This window comes from Corvus brachyrhynchos, unplaced genomic scaffold (assembly GCF_000691975.1).
Source record: "Corvus brachyrhynchos isolate BGI_N302 unplaced genomic scaffold, ASM69197v1 scaffold101, whole genome shotgun sequence".
In the NCBI taxonomy this organism is placed as follows: Eukaryota; Metazoa; Chordata; class Aves; order Passeriformes; family Corvidae; genus Corvus; species Corvus brachyrhynchos.
Genome location: NW_008237239.1, coordinates 145,994 through 170,344, shown reverse-complemented (window position 1 = coordinate 170,344; position 24,351 = coordinate 145,994). Strand labels below are relative to the sequence as shown.

Below are 24,351 nucleotides of genomic sequence, written 5' to 3'. Positions count from 1 at the left end.
GCAGCAGTGAGAGCACGTTGGTGTGCTGTGCAGAGCACTGTGACCTTGTCTCTCTAGTCCTGGACCCAACACATTCCATGGAGCCAATCCATCCATCCACCAGCCACAGGGACTCTACTCCCTGCGTGAAGTCTGGTTGCTGATGGGGTGAAACACATGCATTAAATAAATGACTGTTGATTGCTTTCTTGTTCTGACAGTGGCAGGTGCTTGTTTATTAGCCTGCCACTAATCTGGGCTCTTCCTCAAGATGGATCTTGATTTAGTTAAGACTTTTCTTGTGTTTTCTGCTCCCCACTTCAGTCCCTTCCTCCACAGCCCTTCTTGATGGAAAGGATCCACTCTCCATCTCCTCAATGGGATTTCAGGAGTCCCTGTCCTCACATGGCCATTGAACTGCCTGGCACCGCCCATTCATAAAACAGAAATTCCTGTCATTGCATAACTCACAGGTGACCTGCAAGATCCTGAGTAATGTCTGAGCACTTAACAATCTCACCTGGCAATGCTCTTGTTCTTTCCTCAGTCAGTCTGAATGGAGAGTAGGGCATTTTGAAGCCTATATCTACACTGAAAAAGTAAAATAGCAAATGTCTGCTGCTTCTCCCTCAGACTCTTGACATTCAGTAAAGAGCTCTGTTTCTTTGCCTTCGACTTATCTGCTCCATCAGTATCGATTTCCTCCTTTGGCTTCAAGCAGAGGACTCTTGAGTCAAATTCCTGAATAACTGTCCAATAGTTGTCTTGAAGGGCTGTGCACCTACACCAGCACATCCTGTCCCCCTGAGTGGCCATGCCTTTGGGCCACAGGTTAGGGATTATTCTGTGCTGCTTCATCTGCAGACTTCTAATCCTCCTTTTAATTCCTGTGCTTTCTCTGTAAAGCATCCCCTTGGAATTGCACTCCAGGATATTTCAGGAGGTGAAATCTCTCTCCTGCTCATATCACATTACACTCCAGTGCTGGTTGCCCCAGGAAAAACAATGTCCAGTTGGGCAGGATGAGCTTTGAAATGCTGATCATTCATGAGTGATCATTTCTTGATAGCCTTCATGTGTTGTGAAGGAGAGGAGGAGATTGAAGTCAACATCCAGGTGAAATTCCACCTCAGGTCGTGGCAGTTCCCATGCCTACTTGTCTTCCTGCCCTTTCAATCAGATTTGTCACTGTTCCATGACAAACTTCTGGCAGCAATTCCCCAAACCTGGCTGTTAGGCACAGCTGGAAAGGCTGGCAGGCAGTCAAGGGCTAAAGATGAAAACTATGGAAAACCAGGCAGTCAAGGATGACTGCATCCAAAGCTTCCTGTGCAAGGTCCTCACAGGTTCAGCCTCATCACTTGCAGCTCCTCAAAGGCTGTGAAGAGTGCATGACAGGAGTGTATAAAAAAAGCAGAGAACAGCCAGACACTATTATTTATCCATTCACTGTCTAAACTTATTTCAGGATATAAAGGAGCTGATTGACATTAGAGCAGAAGGCAGAGCTCATAGAAACCTCCTGGTCCCAGGGGAACCTGCTGCAGCTGCTCTCTGGGGCAGGGCTATAGCAAATGCCTTTCTCTCCTTGTCAGTCATGACATTCCCTTTTTTTAGCAGACATTATATTTTGCAGGTATTACATTTTTCAGATATTGTATTTTGCAGTGATGATATTTTGCAGATATGGTACTTTCATGCAACTCTGCTATTCCTGCAAGTGATCCTCTGTCAGTGCTGGGACTCTGGGGCTCTTTTAGAGGAAAAGGGGGGGAAAAAAAGACCAGGACAGAGACAGGGGAGCAAGATCTCAGCAGGGACACAGCAAAGACTGCAGAGACATAGCAGTGTGCTTGGGTGCTGCAATATTTAATGTCAAGCATCCTAGGAGCTGATAATATATAAAATGACATAGATCTTGAGGAACTGGAATTTTCTCCGTGTTTTGTTTCCTTCTTTCTGAAAGCTGTCAGCCCGCAAAGACTCCCTGCCCTGTTCTCCGGTCCTTCCCTTGCTCTCGCACAGATTAAATTCCTGTGAATTTTATAGGCACTAAGGGGGACACAGGTTTTGGAAAATGTTTCTGTGTCTCAGATTTCAGGAAGGGCAGCAGCCCTAAAACACCCCTCACCATGTTTATCTACCCATGGAGATGCTGAAAGCAGCCACAGGCAGGGTGATCCTGAGAGGTGCCCTGCTCCTGGAGATACCTTTGGCATTCTGCTCTGCAGGCTTCTCTGGGCTGATGTCACAATATTTCCCCAGGCTTGGACCCATAATTTGCACTGTTATTTGGACAAGAGCCCCAGTTTTGTCCACTCTAGCAGTGCAAAACCCTGATCTCCTGAAATTGCTTGAATTAAGAAGTGTCAGGACAAGCTGGAATAATACAGCTGTTTCTGGGGCTGACAGAAGGAGGGAGCATGGCTGAGATGGGATGGATGCATTTATATTGCTGATAGCAGACTGCTGATGGAGGAGTCAGTGCACAGAGCCCGCTAATGAAGGAGTTTTGAGGAACCCAATGCAGAGAGGTTTAGTCTCTAATTTGGGCTTGTCTGGCTTGATATCTCTTCTGCCTTTCCCTCTGAGGATCTGGGCAGTCAGACATCTCCTGTGACTGACATTCAGACAGAAATAGGATTATTTATTGCTGTTCAATACCCGGGGCCATTGCTTAGGGCTTGAGTCTTCAGCAGGAGCTGGAAAATATCTCCATGTCCTAAGTTATTGCCAGAAACAAAATAAGCAGGAAGAAGTTTAGGACATGCAAAGGAAATGCAGGGCAGTGTTACATTGCCATAGATCTGTAGCATACATAGCATATACATATATACAGCATACAGGGAGCATATAAATAGCATATATATTATATATAGCATATAGATAACATATACAGCATATAGAAGGAACTGTCTGAATAGCCCGTTTGAAAGATGCTAGGATTATACACAGGGATCTAGACAAGCTTGAGGAATGGGCCCATAGAAATCTCATGCGGTTTAATAAGACCAAGTGCAAGGTGCTGCACGTGGATCAGGGCAACCCCCAATATCAATCCAGGCTGAGGGATGAACAGATCAAGAGCAGCCCTGCCCAGAAGGACTTGAGGATGCCAGTGGATGAGAGGCTGGACATGCCTTGTCCTTGCTCCCTTTATCCTTTTGAGGAGTCTGACCTTGCCAAGTGCTACCCCAGTTCCATCAGTATTTTTAGACAGTTGCCGGGAAGTAGCCAGTGCTGACTCAAGAGCTTTCCAGTCATGAGCTACAAAACCCCAGATCCTATTGCAAAAGACCAGGAAGTGTTAGAAACATGTTATTGGGAAAACAAAACAAAACAAAACATGAGAACCTAAATTTATCCCAAGGAGAAAGGCTATGTGTGAAGCCATCAGCTACTTCAACTCCACTGGTGCCATTCAGGGAAAGGAAATAAAAAACAATGATTGCATCCATAAATAGGCCCAGGCAGGGGTTTAAGAGGACACAGATTGCCTAATAAATCTTTCCATATTTCCAATCTGCCCTGGCTGACTCAGATTGACTGAAATGTCACAATTGCTGAGCATTAGCAAATGCTAAGCACACTTTTACCACTGACTAGACAAGCCATAATTATGCTTGTCCTTTCCCTCTACCCTTTATTGGAGCTGTAACAGACTCTCCAAGAGCTTTCCTCTCTTTAATTCAGAACTAAAAATGGCACCAGGCAATAAAGCAAAGTGACAGAAAACATAGGAGACAAGTCCACAGCAGCCATGTTTTATTAAAGGTTTTTCTTAATGACAGATAGGGTGTTACAAAGTGTTGCATTAACATGCACAAGATGCCAAGAGTTAAAGCTTGATAATTCCAAAAGTAACTTTCCAAAGGGTGGGTGTCCCAGTCTCAAGGAAAGTCTTTTGCCATGTTAGCTGGAAAACAGAATTTTCAGAATTACATCAAGTGATGTTTGGCTTTCTGGCAGCTCATGGGAGCCCAGTGGTGTAAGTTATGGACACATCCTGGGATTGCAGACCCTGGGAGAAAAATCAAATGGTCTTTGGTAGGTAGGGGTGGATGGAAGGGTGTCTGTGAAAGGAACACCTCCCTGCCTTCTTTCTCTTCCCTTTGTAACTCCCTGTGTCTCTCCTGCAGATGGGCTGGCTGCTTTCCGTGCTTTCCTGAAGACGGAATTCAGTGAGGAAAACCTGGAGTTCTGGCTGGCCTGCGAGGACTTCAAGAAGACGCGCTCAGCAGCCAAGCTGGCCTCCAAGGCCCAGCGCATCTTCGAGGAGTTCATCGATGTGCAGGCCCCTCGGGAGGTGGGTATGCAGCACCCCGGGATGGCACAGCATCCCTGCGGGCACTGAGCAGGGCCATCACCCCCAGCTGGGCTCGGGAGTGCTCTCCCTCCCTTCCTTCCCTCTCAGAGAGTAGCTAAGGAGGGCGGGAATGCCATCCTGCCTGCTACAGCTGCCTCAGCTCACGGTGACTCATCCCTGATGAGGGCAACTACTTTGATGATACTAAATTAGTCACAGCCAGGGAGTTCACCGGCAACCTCAACCTACATTTCCTAACCTCTCCAAGCTTCCCAAGAGCATTTCACAGTGCTCCTCTCATTTACAAAATGTCAACCCTCGAGCAGGTTGTTGGGCTCATTCCTCAGAGGACACTTTGCATAGGACCATCCCACCAGTGAGTAACTTGTTGGCTCCCCAGGGAGGAGAGTTTATCTGCTGATTAACTCCCACCGAACTCAGACCTCCTGAGAGGTGCGAACAATACCTGAGCAAAAAGTGCAGTCACAACCCAGAGCCTGGGATTGTTAAATCCTCTTTCAAGCACTGACAGGCTGATGGCACTGTCAGATCCTGTGTCATGACGATTCTGGGTTGTGTTACTGCAATCACAGCACAACCAGGGTGGCTCTAACTGCACCCAACCCCTCCTGCTCCACTGCATGGGTGCCTGTCACAATACAGGTGTCTGTCAGGGACCCCAAAAAGGGCTCATTTTACTCCCTCTCCCAGCTAGGAAGGCCATTGCAAGGCCACTGGGAAGGACTCAGATTCACACCAAGGTGCATGGGTATCTCAATGCCCACTGCTCTCCCATGAGCATCTTCCTACTGTTCTTCAGGAATCTGGGTGAGATTTTAAAGACTGGAGGGCCGAATCTTGATTAGAAATGGGAATGCAGGTTGGATGGGGTCTTTTCTAAAATTTGGTTCTGTGGTGAAGTTTCTTTAGCACTGTTATATAATTTTAGCATGCTAGAATAAGAAATTATTAAGCAATGCAGAGAGCTAATCCATATTGCTGACCATCCACATTAAGGTAGACAGTTTTATTTTCCAAACTCCTTCAAGTTTGGAGACTGAGTTAACAACAAATAACATCTTTTCAGCCATTTTTTCTTCCAGACAATAACCCTAACATGCTGATTGCTCTGCTAGGGAAGGAAAACAGGAAAACTCCATAGGCTGGCTTTGCAAATAAATGGCAGTCATAACATTATAGGGTGGTTTGTTTTTTCAAGCCTCTCCTCAAGATACTGTAATGTGAAGCTGTTATGGGAAAAATCAAACTATTTATTTTAGATCAACAGAGTTTAGAAACATTTAATAAGAACGTACTAATAGTTTAAACCCAGTTAAAAGTTTATTCACCCATATATTGGGCATGTAGTGAAGAATGAAGCGAATAGAGAAATTGTAGCTGATAGGAGAGAAGTTAGGCTGAGTCAGCAGCTTTAGGTGACGTGCTGCCTGAGAGCCCAAATAAAGATAATTTGATTTCAGAAGTCCTCAGATCACTATAAATCCAACTTTTCCAGGCTTGGGGTAGGGTTCATAGCCCTGGATCACTAAACTCCCCAGAGCTGTGGGGGCTGTTTTGGCATGGACAAGGGTAGGACCTTGGTTCTGCTGCTGTTTTACAGCCATGGTTGAGAAGCAATGTGCCATTTGAAGGAGACCAGCTGGACTCTCAGTGCCAAACTCTCTTCTGCTGCTTTTCTCAGGTGAACATAGACTTCCAGACACGGGAGCTGACAAGAAGAAATGTGCAGGAGCCCTCGCTCTCCTGCTTTGACCAAGCTCAGGGGAAGGTGCACAGCCTGATGGAGAAAGACTCGTATCCCAGGTTCCTGAGATCCAAAATTTACACAGACCTGCTGTCTCAGACCCAGAGGAGGCTCAGCTAGAGCAGCAATGGGGCCCTCAGAAACCATGTGCTTCCCACAACAGCCAAAACCCATGTCTTAAATGTGAAACTTTCTTGATGTTAAAAGCAGTGGGAATGGGAAAAGAGGAAGAAGGGGCAGAGGAAGCTTCCAGAGAGTGATCCAGGCATGATATTAAGACTCTTCAACTTTCTGTGCTTTTTTTTTTTGGTTAGCAGTAGCACCTTGCAGTTGTTGCCTCTCTCTAGCACAAACCCACAACCCTCTTGAGTCACGGGGTCATCTGTTGGCAAGGCAGGTTTCCTTTAAAATAACTGTGTTGGTTTGTGTGTAAATAACACCTTTCCATCCTTCCACACATGTCCCTGTCCCCCACCTCTCCCTTGTGCTTGGAAGGGCCCCAAGGGCAATTCTGACACTTGTGAAGCCACATCCAGCCCATGTCTCCCATGTTGGCTGCTGGGGTCTGGACCCAGAGAGCAAAGGGAGGGAGAGAGGAGACAAAGGCACAGGACTCGTTCCCCTTCCCAGAGTGGAAAACATCAGCAAACTCAGCTCACCTCTCCATTTTGGTTGCACACCTTATGACACAGCTGCTACCCTGTCACTGCCCCTTACCTTTCAGGGATGGAGACTAAGTGTATTTTCCATAGGACAGTTGAGTTTTCCTCATGAGGAAGGTAATCCCAAAAGCTCTCACTAGGCCTGAGCAGGCAAGTCTTCTAATGTGAATGATTGTTTTTCATTACTATTATTTATTTGTGTGGTAGTTCAGCCTCAGGGCCCCATTCGTCATTCAGGCTCTGTTGTGCTGGGCACTGTACCAATACAAAGGGGCTCCTGGCTGCCACAGGCCTGGCTGCTCCTCAGGAATGACCTATTGGAAGACAGTGGAGAGAAGGAATGTCCCCTCTGCCACTTGCTGAGGTGTAAGAAAAGCACAAGACCCATCTGCCACAGCACATGGCATTTTTCATGTGGTACCTGAGCAGCGCATGGCAACATGAAAAATCATAATTCTGTTTTTGCTATTTCCTGATTACTGACTGTTCCTACCTACCGATTGTGGGTTCAATGCCTTGCAAAGAACTCCCCAAGACACAGACCCTGCTGCAAGGTGCTTGCTTCCAGCAGGACACAGAGAGCTTGGAGTGAGCAGGATGGGTGTCAGGGTGTGCAGTGGGGTGTGAGGTGTTCTTTGGCCCTATTCCCATAGCCTGGATGGCCACTGCAGGAGAAGACTCTGTGCAGATGTCAGTGGTGTAGCACTTCCTCTGTGCTGTGCAATAATTCCTACCATCTGATGGCCCTATTTCCATGGCATTACTGTTCCAGCTTGGCAGATTCTTGCAATATTTTCTAGGGGAGAAGCAGACAGCCTGTCTGTGGATTTGAGCAGGCAGACCAGAGGTCTGTTTTCTTAACTTAATAAAGGCATGGAAAGTGACCCGATGGGTCTTTTCCTTCTCTCAGTCATCCCCAGACCAGAGGCTGTAAACCTCTGCTCTAGCCAACAGTGGTGGGTGGGTTTGATACATCAGAAAGCTGCTGATAAAGATTTAGTGTAATGTGGTGTAAATGAGGTAGAATGAATTCTAAAGCTAAGCATAATGTGTTTGGAACAAGATACAAAAAGTCTGGTAGGATACTAAAAATTAATGTCCATCAATTACGTAGGGAACAGTTTTTTGAGGTTTTTTGTAAGGGTTATGTGCAGGAGAGTTGGACGAATAGGTTTAGGATCAAGATAGAGCTGGTTTAGATGTTGGGTTTATTCTGGAGGTGTATTCCTGTGGTCTCTAAGACACTGAAGTTTAAATACAGTGCAAGGGCAAACTTAATGTTCCGTAGGGAAACCTGTGTTTTGGTACCTGGTTGGTCAGCAGCAGAATTCTCCAGGTCTTTAGAAAGCAAATACCATCTCCAGTTAAATTTCTGAGAAGAATGGCCAGAAAGAGCAGCAGTGACCCAGCATTCCTGGCTGTCCTCCGCCTCTGCAAGGACCCCTGAGGAGCAGGGGCTGGCGTGTGGTGACAGATGTGGCATTCTGCAGCCACGCCCAGGCTCAGTGTCACAGCTCCTGGAACTTGAGGTATGTGAGGTCTCTCATGCCCTGTGTCCAGAGACACAAAGCTCAAGGTCTGGACTTGGCAGTTTCACAGAAACTTTCTGCTGGTTGCTTCAAAGTGGGAGCAATGAGAGACATCTGGAAAATGCCTCAGATTTGCCATGATTTATGCGATGGGACCAGGTCATGCAGTACCTCAATGTCCCAAAGCTTTATGGCAAGCAAAGTACAGTGAGACGGGTGTCTGGGGAACCTGTGCAATGTGTGGAAGGAATCAGAGATGGAAGCAAAGGATACAGAGCCATGCATCCAGTGGCTGTCCCTGGTGGTATCTGACCTGCAGGAAGGGGAGTAGGTCACATCACCTCCACTGCCTTTTCCTGGGGTAGGGAGTGAGGAGGACAAACCAAACCACACTGCAGTGAAATAGTCGGTGCTTGACCTGCAAGGGGGGACACAATGCTTCCCTGCCTGGCTGTGAGGAGAGGCTGGAAGAATTCCCCTTTCTCAAAGACACTGTCTACCATGCCTGTGTAACACAGGGCAGACTGGGATCTCCCAGGGGCACAGGCTGCTTTGGCTGAAGTACTTTCCCTTGGCCTGTGGTCCCAGTTTTACCCAGTGATCCCACTGCTGCCAAAGGGCAGCTCAGCTCCCCAACACTGTGGCACCGAACAAGTGTTGCAAGTGGTGAAGGGATGCCACCTTGTCTGGCCCTGCCTTCCTCCCGTCCACCCTTCTCTTGCCTGCACGTGCCAAAAGCATCCCAGAGCTGCCCAGGATGCCAGAGCCAGCAGCAGGAGGCTTAAGCAGTCACGGCTTTTAAAGAGAAGGCAGAAGGCCATGATAACTGCCTTGTGGTACTTCTCTCCAGACAGACCTTCTGAGTGGGCTTGGGTGGTGCTGACCTCTAGTGCCAGCTGAGGCACCCCAGACAAGGCTCTGCAGCACCTTGGGGAGGGTCACAGAGACAGCCAGGCGAGGGGACACAGCCGGAACGAGATGCTTGTGTCGAGGAATGTGAGAAAGGACAATCCCCAGGCTCCCCTGGTGGCTACAAAACCTGGTCCTGTTCAGAGTGTGACTGCATCTCTCCACAAACTCCTCCAGCGCTGGTGCTGTTGTCCTTTCATTTCATGTCAGAACTCATGGAAAAACTTCAAAGGTGCCAACACCCTGTAAATTCAAGCTCCCTTCTCTCCTCCATCCACCTGGGGAATTGTTTGGAGCAGGGCACAGCTGGAGATGCCATTGCTGCAGTGGTGACAGGAGCGGGAATCGGGCCGGCTGATGTAGGAGAAGTGTTTTCCCCATTAAATTGGTGCCAGATAACGCCCTCTGTGGGAAACAGCATCCTAGAACACAGAGTGGAGCAAAAGTATTGTCTGAGGCATGTGAGTCTACCACAGTTATTTTTGTTGCTGCTCTTGCAGTTTGTCTCTCTTGAAGGAAAGCAGACTCATTATTTAAAGTAAAATTATATTTTTCTTAAAGAAGAAAATGGCACCAGCTGCTTCTTTTATGCCAAATGCCATCCGGACATGAATCAAAATAGGCAGCTTGTAGCTCTACCCCTTAAACCAGGGGCTAAGGAAATAATGACTGAGCCAAAGCTTCGAAAATAACTGAGTGGTGACTAATCCCCACCAAGGACAAATATCCTATCCTTGATTCATCTCTTCCTGGTGTGAAAGGGATATTCACAACCTACAAACACATTTCTCCTCTCCACAAACACATACCCCCAAAATTTTCATCCTTTTTGGAGTAGCATGAAAGTGTGCCATCACATGAAGAGAGGGGAAGAAATTGGTTCTTTTTATTCTGTTTTCTGACACAAATCCAGTCAGCTCCCAGGTATTTTGATGGGAGAAGGGAAAAGAGTTTACAAATTTCCTTTCCCTTTTCTATGAGCTTTGGGTGGTGTTAACCCCAAAAGCAGATGCAGAACTCTACTCTGTCTAAAGTTTTTCCTGCTTTGATCCATCAGCCAGGCTTGGAATGATTTCCATGTCCCCTTTTAGTGGACTCATTAATGCACCAAGGGGTGTCCATGCTGGGGAGATGTGAAGGGCAAAGTCTTGCCAGTATAACCAGGGGAGGGGGAAATTGATATGTGTGTCTGGGGGTGTGGGTGGATGAGAGTGCATGTGACTTCATCTGTATCTTATTTAGTGTCCTCTACTAGAGAAGCTTTTCTGAGACATAGATGTGCATGTTAAAATAGGAGAATTAGGCATAAATTATATAAACTGAGATCTTTAGCCAGTGCTGTGTTTGCCTTGTGTATAAGTCTGAGTAGTAGTAAGAGATGTAAAACTCTGCTAGGCTTCCAGTTACCCCTAAGAGCACATGTATCAAACTGAACTGAATGTTCACTGACAGACACAAAACCAAAATGTTTACAGCATTCAGAGCAATAGCAAAACATACCTCATGCCAGTCCTGGAGTGCCTCTCACCCATCAGTGCAAGCTCTCCCCTCTCTGGGGGCATCTGGCTTCTCCCTCCAAACTCCTCTCTCCTTCTCTGTCCTGTTCTGGTGGACTTCCCTCCTCCTCTTCCTCCTTGAAGCACTCCAAACCTTCCTGTCCACCAGCACTGTTTGTCCTCATCTATCTGAGCCTGAGATTCCCGTAACCTCCCCCTATTTGCCTATCCTCCATCCCCATCCATCCCTCCTCTCTTCTTTGCCTTTTCCTTCCCCAGACACTCTGGTCATGCCATCTTCCTCCTACATGCCTCCTACTGCCACTGTAAAGCTCCTAGGAGCTCTTCCTTGCCTGTTATATAAGAACAAAACGTTTCACATCATTTCTGCATTATCTTTCACTCCTGGGGCTGCTGCAGTTGTCTCATTCCTTGGTTCTGTGCTCTCTCCAGCATTGTAGCATTATATCCCAGAACTGGAATTAAAGTTCATTTTGCTGCTAGACCAGAATGCTTCTCTCTACTACGCACCCCTCGGGCTTTGCAGAAGCTTGTCTTGTCCCCAGGTCTTTTGCCTTCCTTCTTTTTCTCCTTCTTCCATGCACGCTGCACATGCAGTGCTTGTGGCAGGGGCTGGCTAGGGGAGAGGGCAGCTGTGCTGGGGTCACTCACAGCTGGGGCTCCCCCGTGGCTCTCTGGTTTTATAAAAATAGTCTCAATAAAGGTGTGTGGGTTGTATTTGCTTGGCAAAGTCAGTCGTTGTACTCTGTGCCTCCTCCTGGCTTTACAGGAGGATGTGTTTCTAATCTGGGACTGCAGTGAACTCAACGGGAGTTCAGGGAACTGAGGCCATGGGAGGGAGGTGGCAGAGGGGGATGAGTTTGTTACCAAAACCATCCAACATTCCTGGCAAAAAGGCACAGGAGAAAAGGCAGTGCCTGCTTCTGGAGGGACCTGGTGTACCAGGGAGCTATGGGGACCAGCTGTGTTGTGAATTGTCTCGAGTAGCCTCACACCTCCCAGTTTGCCTCGTGCTGCATGCCCCAGGCTGGATCTAAAACATGAGAGATGAGGAGCTGCTCGGCTTTGCATTTCCAGTGTAGATAACAGTGTTATCCTGAGAGAAATGTTGTCGTGTTGCTCTATCAGTGCCTGCAGCCACCAGCTGAAAAGCAGTGAGGGGAAGGAGGCACTTTCTGCTGTGTTTACTCCCACAGACCTCTATGGGATTCCTGGAAATGAAGAGAGCGGGGTATACGCACACCCTGGAGTAGATCCCCCTTCCTTAAGAACCACATTTGAAGATCTCATCTTCTTATAACCTCTCCCCCCAACTCCTCTATGAGCTACCCAAATCAGAGTTCAGATCTGTCTTTAAGCTCCCTAGCACCTCCAATTTGGTGGGATGGCAGTGTTCCCTTGAGGATCTGACTGCAAACCCAAGCTCCCAGTAAGGCTGCTTGAAATAACAGAGATGTCTTGTTCCTGTGAAAAACTTTTGGGTGGCTCAGAAGAGACTGAGGATGGCTCTGCTGTACCCAGTGAACTCAGAAGTGAGCCACCAGGTAGAAAGACCAGCCCAAAAGTGCTTCCCTCTGCCACATTTTTATTTTCATGAGATCCTGCTGCTGCAGCTGCCTCCGCAGCGTCCAGGTGCTGCTGGTGTGGGGAGATATCAGCAGGAGCAGTTTGGGCAGGCCATGCAGGCTGTTCAGTCTGATCCCTTCCCACTCAGGGAAAGGCATGGACTCGGCTCCCTGGGTTCCCCCTGCATTAGCTGCTTGTTTGCTAGGCTCCCCTTCCATGGGAGGCTGGAGAAGCTCCTCAGCCAGGCCACACGTCCCACCAGTGACGATACCCCACTGAGTCGTGTCATCACATTGTGCAGTGTTACCCAACTCTTCTGCATAGAGACCCTGAGAACATAATAAACAGCCTGAGACTATTTGTTCTCTGCCTGAGTGTCTGAAAAGCTGCGAGTTGGAAACTGCAATCCGGGGGATGGAGGGGTGTCTCCCAGTCAAATTGTTGAGGAGGAAGAGGATGGGAGAAACTGTTTCTCCTCAGACCCTGGTTGCACTGGTGCAGACATGCTGGATGGGGCAGCAAAGTGGGGATGTGTTGGCTCCAAGCGGTCAACTGCTCAGTTGGAGCAATTTAGAACCAGGCTCCTTGGAGATACAGTTTGGGGAGATGAATCAGAAATGTGTCAGTAGGACCTGCACGGAAGGAAAATCTCAAGAGCCTTCCAGCAGCACACTGCTGTCCTTCTCTGGGTACACCCCACTGCTGCCTGAGATGGATTCCCTGCCCCAAACCCCAAACTGAATCTGTAGGACTTTCCTGGAAGGGTCTGGCGGGAGCGTGGCAGGGGGACAGGGGGCTGCAGAGGCAGCAGGTTTGCTCTGTCTCTTAACACACATCCTGCCCTCAGGCCAGGAGAACCTGTGATGGCTCCGGAGCAAATGCTCTTTATCAGCCCACTAACCCCCAGCCACGCAGCCAGAAGTGGCTATGGCAAAGGTGGCAGAGCTGGGGCATCATCTGCTCTGTGGTGGCACTGCTTTCGCCTGTCCCTCTGTCAGCCTTTCCATCACACTCCTCTATGGCCAGAGGTGGAGACAAGTGCTGAGCCTGCTCCCTGCACCAGGAGCAGCGGTGGGGGATGCACAAGCTCCTGGGAAAGGGAGCAAAGTGAATGGATCAAGCATGATCAGGTCACAAAGAGCAAACAACAAATGAAGAGCTTTTTCCAGACCAAAAAAAGAAACCCTGTGCTCCAGCAGGCAGCCCACACCCAGGTCTCAGCTTGCTTCATCCTTATGGGATAAACCAGGGAGGGATGAGCAGGATGACCAGCCAGTCATGGGCCAGTTTAGGGAGTCTGGAGGAGCCTGGGATTGCTGGGAAGAGGTCAGGCAGCAGCTGAGGGCAGTCCTGGGTAACAAGGGGGGAAGGGGAGGCATTAGCAGGGGTAGAGATCAGGGCAGCTGAGGGGAGTCTAGGTTTCAGTGGCAAATTGCGTGGTGAGAGACTTATTGCAGAAACCCTGCAGTGGGGCTTCAGTGAGGTCTTTCTGCTGAGGCCAAGCAGAGCATCTCCTGGGCAGGTCTGGCCAGCAGGAAGAGCAGTGACCTGGATCTCATCTGGCCCTGGGAACACCGAGGGCTCTCATTGCCTGGTGCACAACTCACCCTCCCTGCAAAAGGTGAGTGTTTGCTCTGTGGTCTGCAAAGGGTTGCATTTAAAAGCAAAAATTAAATGGGCTTGTTTTCCTCTGGAAATGGGTGCAGTGGAATTTATCAGTCCCTCTGGCGTCTTTCTATCCCCCTTATTTTTTCCCCTAAATCCCTTATTTTATTGTTTTTCCTTTCATTCTGCAGCTTCTTCCCTCAGCCTGTCTCTGAGCCAAACCAATTTGGATGCATTACAGGAAGGATCTGCTATTAGTGCTGCTCTGTCTCTCCTCTTAGTTAGGATATATTTAGCCATCATCTTTAGCTTTTTTTTTCTGGCTGTTCAGTGGCTTTAAAAAGCAGGTGCCAGGAATGGAAAGAGAAGATTAAACGTACCTGCTGTCATCTACCTCTCCCTGTGCAGCTGTGCAAAGCAAGCACGTGAGCAGAGTGGATAACAGCTGCCCCTTGAAAACCTCATTTGTAATTCTAATTTTTTTTTCCAATAATCTCTTTCCGCACTGCTACAAATTTCCAGAGCAGCTCTTTCCTCCCATGCTGCATGTGAACGTGGCATGTTGGGAATCCATCAAATGCCCCATGGGTGAGGGTGAAGGATCCTACATGAGCAGCTGCCTGTCCTGGAGTGGGCTGGGCAGGCACAGATTTAGCCAGGCTCACCTGCAACCACATGGATATGGCATCCCATAGCAGCCCCTGACTGTCCCTGTCCCGTAAGTTGTGCCCATGGCCAAGACCCAGCTGCAATGTGGCTGCTCGGGGACCACTTGCAAATGCCTGGCTGCTGTCTCAGCCTTGGTAGCTTCTCTGCTCCTCCCCAGCACTATCATAGAATTGCTCAGGTTGGAAAAGACCTCTAGAATCATCAAGTCTAACCATTAACACAGCACTGCCAGACCCACCAATAAACCCTATCCTCACCACTGCGTTCCTGCCTGCACAACACCAATCTCCATCCCATTCCCATCTCCTTTGTTTGCTTCCCTCCCTAAAGACATCCAGAGCTTATCAACAGCTTGCAGGTGGAGGAAGGGGCTATGCAACATGAGCAGGGCCTTTAAACCTCCCATTTCTGCTCCTTTGCACTTAGCATCTCCCTGATTTCATGCCAGGCTCTGCTGGAATGCTGCAGGGAGCATGCAGTGCTGCCTTCGGGTTTGACCATTCCCGATTGCCACCTCTGTGGTCCCCCCCTGGTTTAGGAGAAATCAGGGACAGACTCCTTAGTGAGTCTGCCTGGTGATGCAGTGAGACCCTAACAGCACACCTAACCCTGGCTCTTCCTCTCCTCCTCCTCCTTCGTGCCTCCCCTTCCCATCTATTTCTGTATTTTCCCCTTATTCCATTCAAACAGTCTAAAAATACAAAAATATTGCTGCCAGAAATTCTCAGAGGGCACATACACAAGGGCACTTTGCATCCTGTCACAAACCCCTTGTTTTCCTATTCCCCACCCCATTTCTGTAGTTTGGGGCTGAAACCTTTACTTTCATATTTTCCAAGGTTGCTGGCACTTTGCAAATACTAACCCAGAAACACCAGCAGCAATCCCTGGGGCTGATGGTGTGTCTGTTCTGCAGCTGAGGGTGAAGCCAGTCAGTGGCTGTACCCCCCAAATGCTTGCAAAGAGTGGCTGTGGATGCAGCAGCTGCCTTCACAGCCCAGCCACTTCCCAGCCTCAGCAGGCAGGAACCCCTCCGAGCACCTACCTGGGTTGCCAGGACCTTCCAGGTGGAAGTGAAACTGGTCCCTATGGATGGGAGGTGGATTGGTGCTGGCAAAGGCTGTGGCATGGTTCTGGAAAGGCAGCCTGGTCCCAGGAGTTGCAACACAGATGAGTTTTTTGTGTTCCAAAACAAGGACTGAAAATGGAGGCAACGGAGCCAGAGCCGCAGGAGGCTGCTAAGCTAAGTGAGACAGGAAGCATGTAATTAAATTAGATACAGAGCAGCATGAAGACATCTGAGTACACATATATGGCTGGGCTGAGAGGCTATTGCATAACCCTGGGAAGAGCTCTGCAATATGAAATATCTCACCTACTGCAGCCCATGATGGTGAGCTGCCTGTCCTTGAATAGCATTTCCTGCCCCATCAAAGGGGAGAGGCAGAAAAGCTGCCCAAGGGAGCAGAGGAGTCAGGTGGTGGCTTGTTCAGGGGCCTGGTGGCTGTGGCACTGTGGGCAGAGGGTCTGTCCTGGGCTTGGTGAGGAGGATTTTGCTGCAACAGCCCAATCTCACTCCTGTGCCTGGGCTTAGACCTGCACACATGGATCTGGCACTGCCCTGTGTCCCAGAGCCATGCTCTGGATCAAACATCCCGGTGTGAGCGTGGCATTTCCTGTGGCATTGTATCTCTTCTAGCTGAGCCACTGTGGTGCCCAAAAAGATGAAGCCTTTGACTGACTCCTTCCCTCCCACTGGGACTGTACAGGGCTCTGTCTTTCACCATGGACAGTTCCTCACCTCTGCTTCACTGTCAGCTTAGCCTCACCTGAGCCAAGAGCTTCAAAAACTGCCACAAGGGACAAAGTAAAACCACACACACACTTGTCCAATGCACTTTATTTCTCTCGGAAAAAGCAGCAGGGAAACAGGGACTAAAGCAAAGAGTGGTGGTGGCGCGGGGCGGGGGGAGCAGTCAGCAGGCTGTAATCTCAAGGCAGAGAGGCACAGTTTCTCTGCTCCGGCTCACATCCCCCTCACCAGTTGCTGTTGCTGCCATCCCAGCTGTGTTTTTGCCATAGTTACATTTGCCTGGCTGCTTCAAGCAACACATGCTTCCCAGCACAGTGGCTGTGCCAGGCACCATGGAGTTGCAGCCAAAAATCATCTGTCCCATGTGCCTGCAACACGTGTCCAGGCTCCTGGAGGTTTTCCTCTTGGCATGACCTGCTCAGATGATGCCTCAAACACCAGTGAGTTACTACAGCATCCTGTGACTTTGCAGATCTGCAGGTGGGAGGATGGGCTGCAGTTTTAGAGGGGAAAAGGACAGAGGTGAATTCCTGCTTAACACCAGGCATGCCCCAAAATGATGAGGCAGAATAACACCACAGCATCACTGAGCACAGCATTTGTGTGGAAAACCAGGGAGGAGACGGAGATGTAGATGATGAGGAGAAAGGACATTGCCATCCTAAACCCTCTGGTAACCTGCTGCAGCTGGGCAGCGAGTGCCAACCTGCTTTAGCATGGGGTTGGACTGGGTGATCTCCAGATCTCCTTTCCAACCCTGACCATTCTATGACTCTGTGAAACAGCTGAATGTGGCCCTGCCCTGTGGGTACCAGGAGCCTATGCCCACATCAGCGGGGCACTGCTGCTGTAACACCAGTGCTCCCAGCATGGTGCTGAACTGGGGCGGAGCACCAGACTGGTGTGGCCAAGCACTTCAAAAACTTAGATCAAGCACTGTCTACACTGTGGATGTGCACAGACTTTCTCAGCAGCTGTACAGGCAAGAGCAACCTTACAGCCCTCTCACCTTTACTCTTCCTTTTCTTCCCTTAAATACACAGCAAGGATCACAGCTCTAATCTTGGTTTTAAGGCACAGAAAAGACATGAATAAGAGCTTTGTGTAGCTCCAGTCACTTATCTGTAGCTGAATATTTGCTAACCAAGAAGGCTTAAACTTGATTATTCAAGTGAAAAACCCCAGAGCCATCAGGAAAGAGGCTGCTCTTACATTAGAGGTGAGACAGGAGCTAAAAGTGTGTGTTCAGTCATTAGTCCTGATGCATCTTTCCTGTCTGTCCATGAGCAAGACAATTCTGTGGCTTTTTCTAAGTAATGAGAGAAAGACATAACTCCCCTTTACAGCTCAAGGGAGCTGAGGTGCCTCATGCTGCTCCCAAAGTCTCCCATCCAGATATCCTCATGCTCCTGCACCCAAAGGCAGCTTGAGGAGAGCCTTTCTCCCTGGCCCAGGGCCGAGATGGCTTTGTGCTGCCACCCTCCTGGCACAGTTCATCTCTCCTGGGGAAGATGCTCTGGCAATGAGAAAGATGCTCTGGCAATGTGCTGTGTGTGATGAATGTAGGCAGCAAGGGCAGGTAACAACTTGAGCTCTGGAAAAATGCCTGAGCTGGGATAGCAGGGATGAAGTAGGGAGGAAGGGAGAGTATGAGGAGTGGAAGTGGCAGTGCTGGCCTTGCCCTGGGCTGGCCATGAGCAGGGGGATTTAAGGTCACTCCCTTCCAGAGCCATTGAGGTGGGGAATTGCAGGGAGGGCAGCTTTCTGGGATCCTCTGGGAGACTGACCTCGGCATAGGGGACCTGTGGGTTGTCATGGACCTCTGGTGCTTGTAGCACCAGACCCTGGGGTTTGCTGGTGTGCAGTGTCTGACACTGGTTTAACCATTTCTCTTTATCTTTCTGTTTTGCTGGCTCAGTCCTTCCCCTCCAGTTTCCAGCCTCTCCCTGGCTTTTAATCTCCTTTCAGTTTTCAGGTCTCATCAGGATCTTCCATTACCAGATGCTTTCCCAGGCTTTGGATTTCTTTGATGTGCATCCGTTCCCTTCCTTTCTCTCACCCTACACTCAACAGGGAATTTGTGATGAAGAAGTGCAACTTCAGCCAGCACATGAGGCCAGACACTGTCCTTATATATTGCACCTGTGAACCGGCAGTGTCATTAGGGGGAAGTGGAAACATTACACCCTTCTGCTCTGTCGTATTGCCCCAGGAAGCAAAAACCGTCCTGCCACTGGGATGCTGCCTGACTCTGCTGGGGGCTGGCATCCCCTGCTTAAACCACTTGGGCAGAGCCTGCTGCTGCAATGCTGGAAGTGCGGGGAGGTTTGGAAGCCTTCGGGCAGCAGGATGGAGCTGACAACTCTTGCTGTGTGCTACAGCGTCTGTCCTGTCCCTCGCTCTCCCACCCGCGCTCTCACCCGCCGGCGGTTACTCAGCAGGCTCCACACGTCGGTGGAAACGAGCCTGTTTTTTCCTGTTCTCGAGGAAGCAGCTACGACTGTGATGCTCAAGGACAAGCCTGGGCCTCCCACTCCCCCCTCCCTTACCAGCACACATTGACTTACCTAAGCTCTTACTTCACGGGCGCTGCCTGAGCAGCTTTTGGTTGGCTGGAGGCTAGAGCGATGCTGGGTCCCCCTCCCCGCTCTCCCGCCTCCCACCCGATATAAAGTGCGGCTCCGCGCCGCTGTTCCAGCCGCCAGCACACGACCGCGGGGCAGGTGGTGCTGCAGCCGCCTGTCGCGCCCTCCTGCCATGCCCGTAAGGACCCGATGAGTTGCTGGCTGCCTGGCTGCCCAGCTCTCAGCATGTGCCGGGGCTTAGCCGCGCTCCCCATCACTTGCCTGGAAAGGTAAGGCTCTTCTGGGATGTAGAGGGTTCTCTGGGAAAGATGCACCTGGACCAACCTCTGCTGCTGCGGATGTGATGTTAGGGTAGAAATTGGGGTGCAGACCTCAAGGAAACACGCAGCGAAGTGATTTGTTGTGGCTGCATCCTTTCTGCTCCCCAGGAGGGGAACACGGAGGTAAAACATGCGGAGGGACAGGAGGCTGGACAGGGCTGCCCGGCGCGTGTCGGGCTGTACAAACACACCAGGGTTTCTCTGGCTTTGTCTCTGCACAACCTGCTTCGAGTTGACAGCAGCAGGAGTATTTTTGTCCACACGGTTGAACTGTTAAGTGATACGTTGTTCCCCCTGCCAACCACGACTGCAAAGCCCCACGCTGCCGGCATGACATTTAAACCCTTATTTTTGTCTGGGCGCCTTGGGACGCCTGAACGAGCCGCGGCACAAAAATAGCAACGGGGCCACACGCCTCGGGGGCACCCGGCGGCAGAAGCCTCTTCTCCTGCCCTGCTGCCGCAGAGACTTCCCGGTAGGGAGGTGCCTCCTCCGTGCCCTCGCCGCGGAGCCGCGGGGACAGACAGGAGCATCCCAGCCTCCGGCACAGGAGTATCGTGCTGCCGCTGGCTCCTGAAGGCATGGGGTAGGTGGATGGCGCTGCTGCGGAGCGCAACCCTCTCCACGGCCTGGTAACAGGCTCCTGGGGACCCAAGGGCACCCCAAAATGAGAGCAGGGGAGCAGCAGCCTGGCAGCAGGGAGATGCTCCCCCTCTGCCGAGCGGAAAGAATTGCTGTGTTTTTCCAGTGGTTTGGGAGCAGCGGAGCGCTGCCGGGAGAGTGGGATGGGAAAAGGAACCAGGTTAGCTCCGGGGAGCTGGGGGGGGGGGCTCCAGCTGGGCACTTAGCAGCTGCTCTGTTACCTGGCCCAGAGGAAAGAGCTCGTCGTGCTTTATATTCCATGTGTCTCTAGCTGGGAAGCGGGCAGGAGAAAACAGTCCCCCAGGTTTAATGCGCTGCCGAGCGTGGTTGCCAGGGAGCAGGAAAAGCAAGTGGGGAGCATTTATTTCATACAGCAGAGAGCTGAAGCTGGGGAGCGAAGGCTGTCCCCCGGAGCCCGTGGGGTGCAGCCCCTGCGAGGGGAGGGGGTGGTGGCAGCAGTCTGATGGTCCAGCGATCCCACCTCTCCCCTTCCTCCTTCCCTTTCAGAGCCAAAGATCTGAAGACCCGCTTAGGGATCCTGCTTCATAAAACCGAGCTAGGACACAAGATTGGGAGCTCCAGCAAGCTGCAGCTGAGCTCCAGGCAGAGGTAAGCCAAGCACTGCTCTGCCCCAGGTTCAGCCCAGGCCAGGTCCCCACAGATCAGACTTTCCCAAGGGATGCTCCTGCCCATCTGCGCAGTAGAGAGCACAGAGCACAGCTCCCCCTCCCCACGGTCCCACCCAGGCAGACCAGGAAGGCGAATCACTTTCCAGCTCCAGCAGTTATAAAGTCTGACTGGAGAACAGAAGCTCTGGCACTAGGCACAGAGAGCAGGGCCTTGGCAAGAGGCAAGAAACCTGCAGGGCTCCCACACCTCCTGGTGTCTCTGGGGAATGCAGGCAGCATTAAAGACAAAACACTAAATATTGCTGCTGAGGGCAGGGGGTTTTCTTGCAGAGGAGGCTCTGCTGGATTGGCACCAGCAGAAAAGGGCTCTTCTGAGCATTCCCTAGAGAACCTGCTGGACTGGTATCAGCAGAAAAGGGTTTTTCTGAGCATTCCCTAGGGAACCTCCTGGTCAGCAGCATGGAGCTGAGGTCGGGTGAGCCATCAGGGAAGGTGAAAGAAAGGGAGGAGAGAGGAAATGATGGAGCTACACAACTGAAGTGCTGCCGTGCCTCGTCACTGGACAGCAAGCCTTACTTCCTTTTGTCTTTTCCAGAGACTCTTCCCACGAGGTGCTGGAATGGAGGGAGTCCTTTGACCAGCTCCTCAAAAGCAAAAGTGAGTAGCATCTTGTTTTCTTCTCTTGGTGAGTGTGTGTAGGACAAATGTACTCTTAGTGAGCTGTATGCCTGAAGTCAGTGTATGATGAAATCTTGCCTCTTCCTCAAATGAGGTGTTTTAGGATTTAGAAAAAGGTCCCTTTCCTGCCCAGATCTGATGCACAGGGCTCATTGCCTGCCTCATGAAGCTGTACCCTTTACTCCTGGCTGGGCGTTTTTGGGGGGCAGAAGTGTTGTCTCACCAACACCTCACTGCTGCCTTGGGACAGGAGCATTGTCACGGGCATCCTATGTGGAGCAGCCCACCAGGGGGTATGTCATGATATTCCCAGACCACCCCTTTCTCCACACTCGGGAGAACGCAGTGTCTGCTCTCAATGTGTCGTGGAGACAGCGATGTAGCCACCTCCCCTCAGGCTTGCTCAGAAAACTGCATTGCTGCCCTCTGTCTGTCTGTCCTGTGCCTCCAGGGATGGCTCTTCCACAGGGAGAAGGAATTCAGCTGTTTTACTGACTCACCGTAGCCTTTCCCCCTCTGATATCAGCTGTACTGTCTGTGATGCACAGGGCTCCTGTGAGATGCTGTCTCCTTCTCCCTATTCAGTCAGTTCCTGCAGACCCAGAGATGGGAACTCTTTCTTAGACCCACACATAATCCTCTCCTTACACTGGGGTCTGCACAATGGCAGAAGTGCCAAATTTTAATCCAAAAGTCTACCTTAAAAGCTCTTCCCCAGCCAAAGTCCTTCCACAGTGCTAGTCTGGGGCCAAGTGTATTTTTTTCCAGACTTTCTCACATGCTGTGATGGCTAACGAGCATCTCCAGCTTTGTAACTTAATACACCCTTCCAGCACAGCTCTGAAATCCTTGCTGCAATTACTCTCCCATCCTTAGCATCTTGTTCCCCCCAGATCTCAGCTGAGAAATCAAAATAAAGGCACTGCTGTTTGGTTCCTGCAGCATTCTGATGCATCAGCACGCTTCTCCTTAGGTAGAATTGGCTCTTTTCCGAAGCTGTAAAGAAAATACTCTGAAGCCTCATTACAGAAAGGTCACATAAATAAAACCAGAGGATTACTTGTCTGTGGGAAAGGATTTTGTTGGAGTCTAGAGGCCAATTAGCAGTGTCTCAGAGGGTGGAATTTGCCCGGAGGGAAAGGAAATCTGCAGTTGTCACTGTCTGAGCTCCCAGGGCGCTCAACAGGCAGTGTCTGCTGCTGGTCCTCCTCCTCCCTGCCTTCTGTCCCATTAACTGCTCTTCTCTCCCCTCCCCAGGTGGGGTAAATGCCTTCCACACCTTCCTGAAGACTGAATTCAGCGAGGAGAATCTTGACTTCTGGCTAGCATGCGAAGACTTCAAAAAGACCCGGTCGAAAACTAAGCTGGCCTCCAAAGCCAACAAGATCTTTGAGGAGTTTGTCCAAAGTGAGGCGCCCAGGGAGGTGAGAGCATTTTCTGTGCCATCAAATAGGGCAGGAAAAGAATAAAATATCCTGGTGGGTTTTATTAAAGTGCTCTTGGATCAGTGGGAAGATGTCCTCTTGTTCATGAAAGCTTTAATTTCTAGCATCGTGTGGTCCATCACCATTGACTTGTTAATGCTGGAACAGATATTGAATCTAACCATGAAGGGATAGAAATGTCTGTGAGCCACTTCACCCTCATCTGAAGATGGATTAAAAACAGTTTTTGTCCTCACATGGGAGGGGAGTTAATGTTTGTGGGTGCTGCTGCCTTGCAGGTGAATATTGACCATGAAACCAGGGAGATCACCCGCAAGAACCTCTCGGGGGCTACCTCCACCTGCTTCAACGAGGCCCAGGCCAAGACCCGCACACTGATGGAGAAGGACTCCTACCCCCGCTTTCTGAAATCTGCCTCCTACCAGGACATGACCAAACAGGCCACCAGCCACAGCACCAGCAAGCAGTCGCACACCTGACCTGAGCCATGGTGGGGGGACAAGCCGGGGGGCCAGGCACAGGTTGGGATGTGGTTTGCAAGGGCCAAGGTCACTTGGCAGGGTTTCGGCTGAAGTTCTGGAATTTTAGCAGGATCCCCAGGACCTCAAGTGCTTCCCGCTCCACACGGAGCCACTGGGCCCAGCATTCCTCCCTCCCCGCAGGAGCGGAACAGGTGGGAGCCCAGAGCCTCCCCTTGCAGTTCAACCAGAGACCTGCACCACCGCAGAGACAGAAAGAAATCTGATTTGGGCTGCAAGTCCAGGAAAAAGAGATGGGATTCCCTCAGCATCCACAACCAAAGAGCTCCCACCTGCTCTATGATCTGCAACATCAGCCACTGGCCTGCAGGGCCAGCACAGGAGCCTGCCATTCCCACACACAGGGAATGGCCAGGATAAAAGCCCCAAGACTACATGGCATTTTCAGCTGGAGGGATCCAGCACCTGCCTTCTCCTGATCCCAAGATCCTCCAGCTGTGTCCTACGCATGCTCTGCATCAAAGCTTTCCACCTCCTTCCAGTGCAGTGATGTTTTTATCCCTCACTTGTGCTCCACAACCTTCAGATTGCACCCAATCTTAGGTCACGTGCACAACATTCTATTCCTATTATTGTTATTTATCATTGTTGTTATTATTATTATATCTATATTTATTAGAAGAGCACTGCTGAAAGCACACATGTATGTCCTTTGCCCTGAGGAGTTTGTAAATGAAATTATTTTAGTTGTTGTACCACTTAGCATGCCTCCCACCTTTTCCATGTAATAATTTGAGAGGACCAGACAGATTTGTAGCACAATTGTGGAGCAAAGTATGCCAGTAGCAGCAGAGAGAGCTGCTAAAGGGTTTGGAGGACCATGGATGGCAATACAAGGATGCTTTGCAGCCCATCTTATTTCCTTTCTCCCCTTAGGGATGTGGAAGGCATCTTGGCACACAGCAGCTTGTCCTAGGCAGGGAATGGAGAAGTCAAACAGGCACTTTGGTGAGCGATCCTATGGAAAACTTGGTTTTCACACATCGGAGAGAAAACCTGGGGTTTTGCCTGGGTTTATAATTGGGCTTGGTGTTCCCTTGGATGGTGAAACCAGTCTGCAGCCACCGCATTTTACCAGAAACCTGTGCAGTGAGTGAAATCAGTGCTATGAATTCAGCGACTTGGAAGGGTGGCAGGACACATCATCAGCTCAGACCTGGGGCCAGCTCTTCAAAAAGTTCCTCTCAGCAGGA

General features: G+C 50.2%; 2 protein-coding genes across 14 annotated transcripts in view; both read left to right on the top strand.

Moving 5' to 3' along the window:
* The window catches only part of RGS8 (regulator of G-protein signaling 8), a 37,188-nt gene extending 24,597 nt beyond the window's left edge, over positions 1-12,591 (top strand). For all 12 annotated transcript variants that reach the window (XM_017729620.1, XM_017729623.1, XM_017729621.1 and 9 more), the window contains 2 exons: positions 4,119-4,285; positions 5,988-12,591. In XM_017729620.1, coding sequence (XP_017585109.1) covers positions 4,119-4,285; positions 5,988-6,170 — 350 coding nt within the window. In that variant the 3' untranslated portion in view covers positions 6,171-12,591. The remainder of the gene's footprint in view (positions 1-4,118; positions 4,286-5,987) is intronic.
* A 4,819-nt stretch (positions 12,592-17,410) lies between these two features.
* On the top strand, positions 17,411-23,928 carry RGS16 (regulator of G-protein signaling 16). Of its 2 annotated transcripts, none has more exons than XM_008630159.2 (5): positions 17,411-19,174; positions 20,375-20,476; positions 21,092-21,153; positions 22,432-22,598; positions 22,898-23,928. In XM_008630159.2, exons 1-5 carry the CDS (start codon positions 19,095-19,097, stop codon positions 23,096-23,098), a joined length of 612 nt encoding a protein of 203 aa, XP_008628381.1. In that variant the 5' UTR covers positions 17,411-19,094; the 3' UTR covers positions 23,099-23,928. The 2 variants fall into 2 exon arrangements, with proteins under 2 accessions (XP_008628381.1, XP_017585120.1); XM_017729631.1 differs by lacking the exon at positions 17,411-19,174 and adding an exon at positions 19,227-19,811.
* The last annotated feature ends 423 nt before the right edge of the window (positions 23,929-24,351 follow it).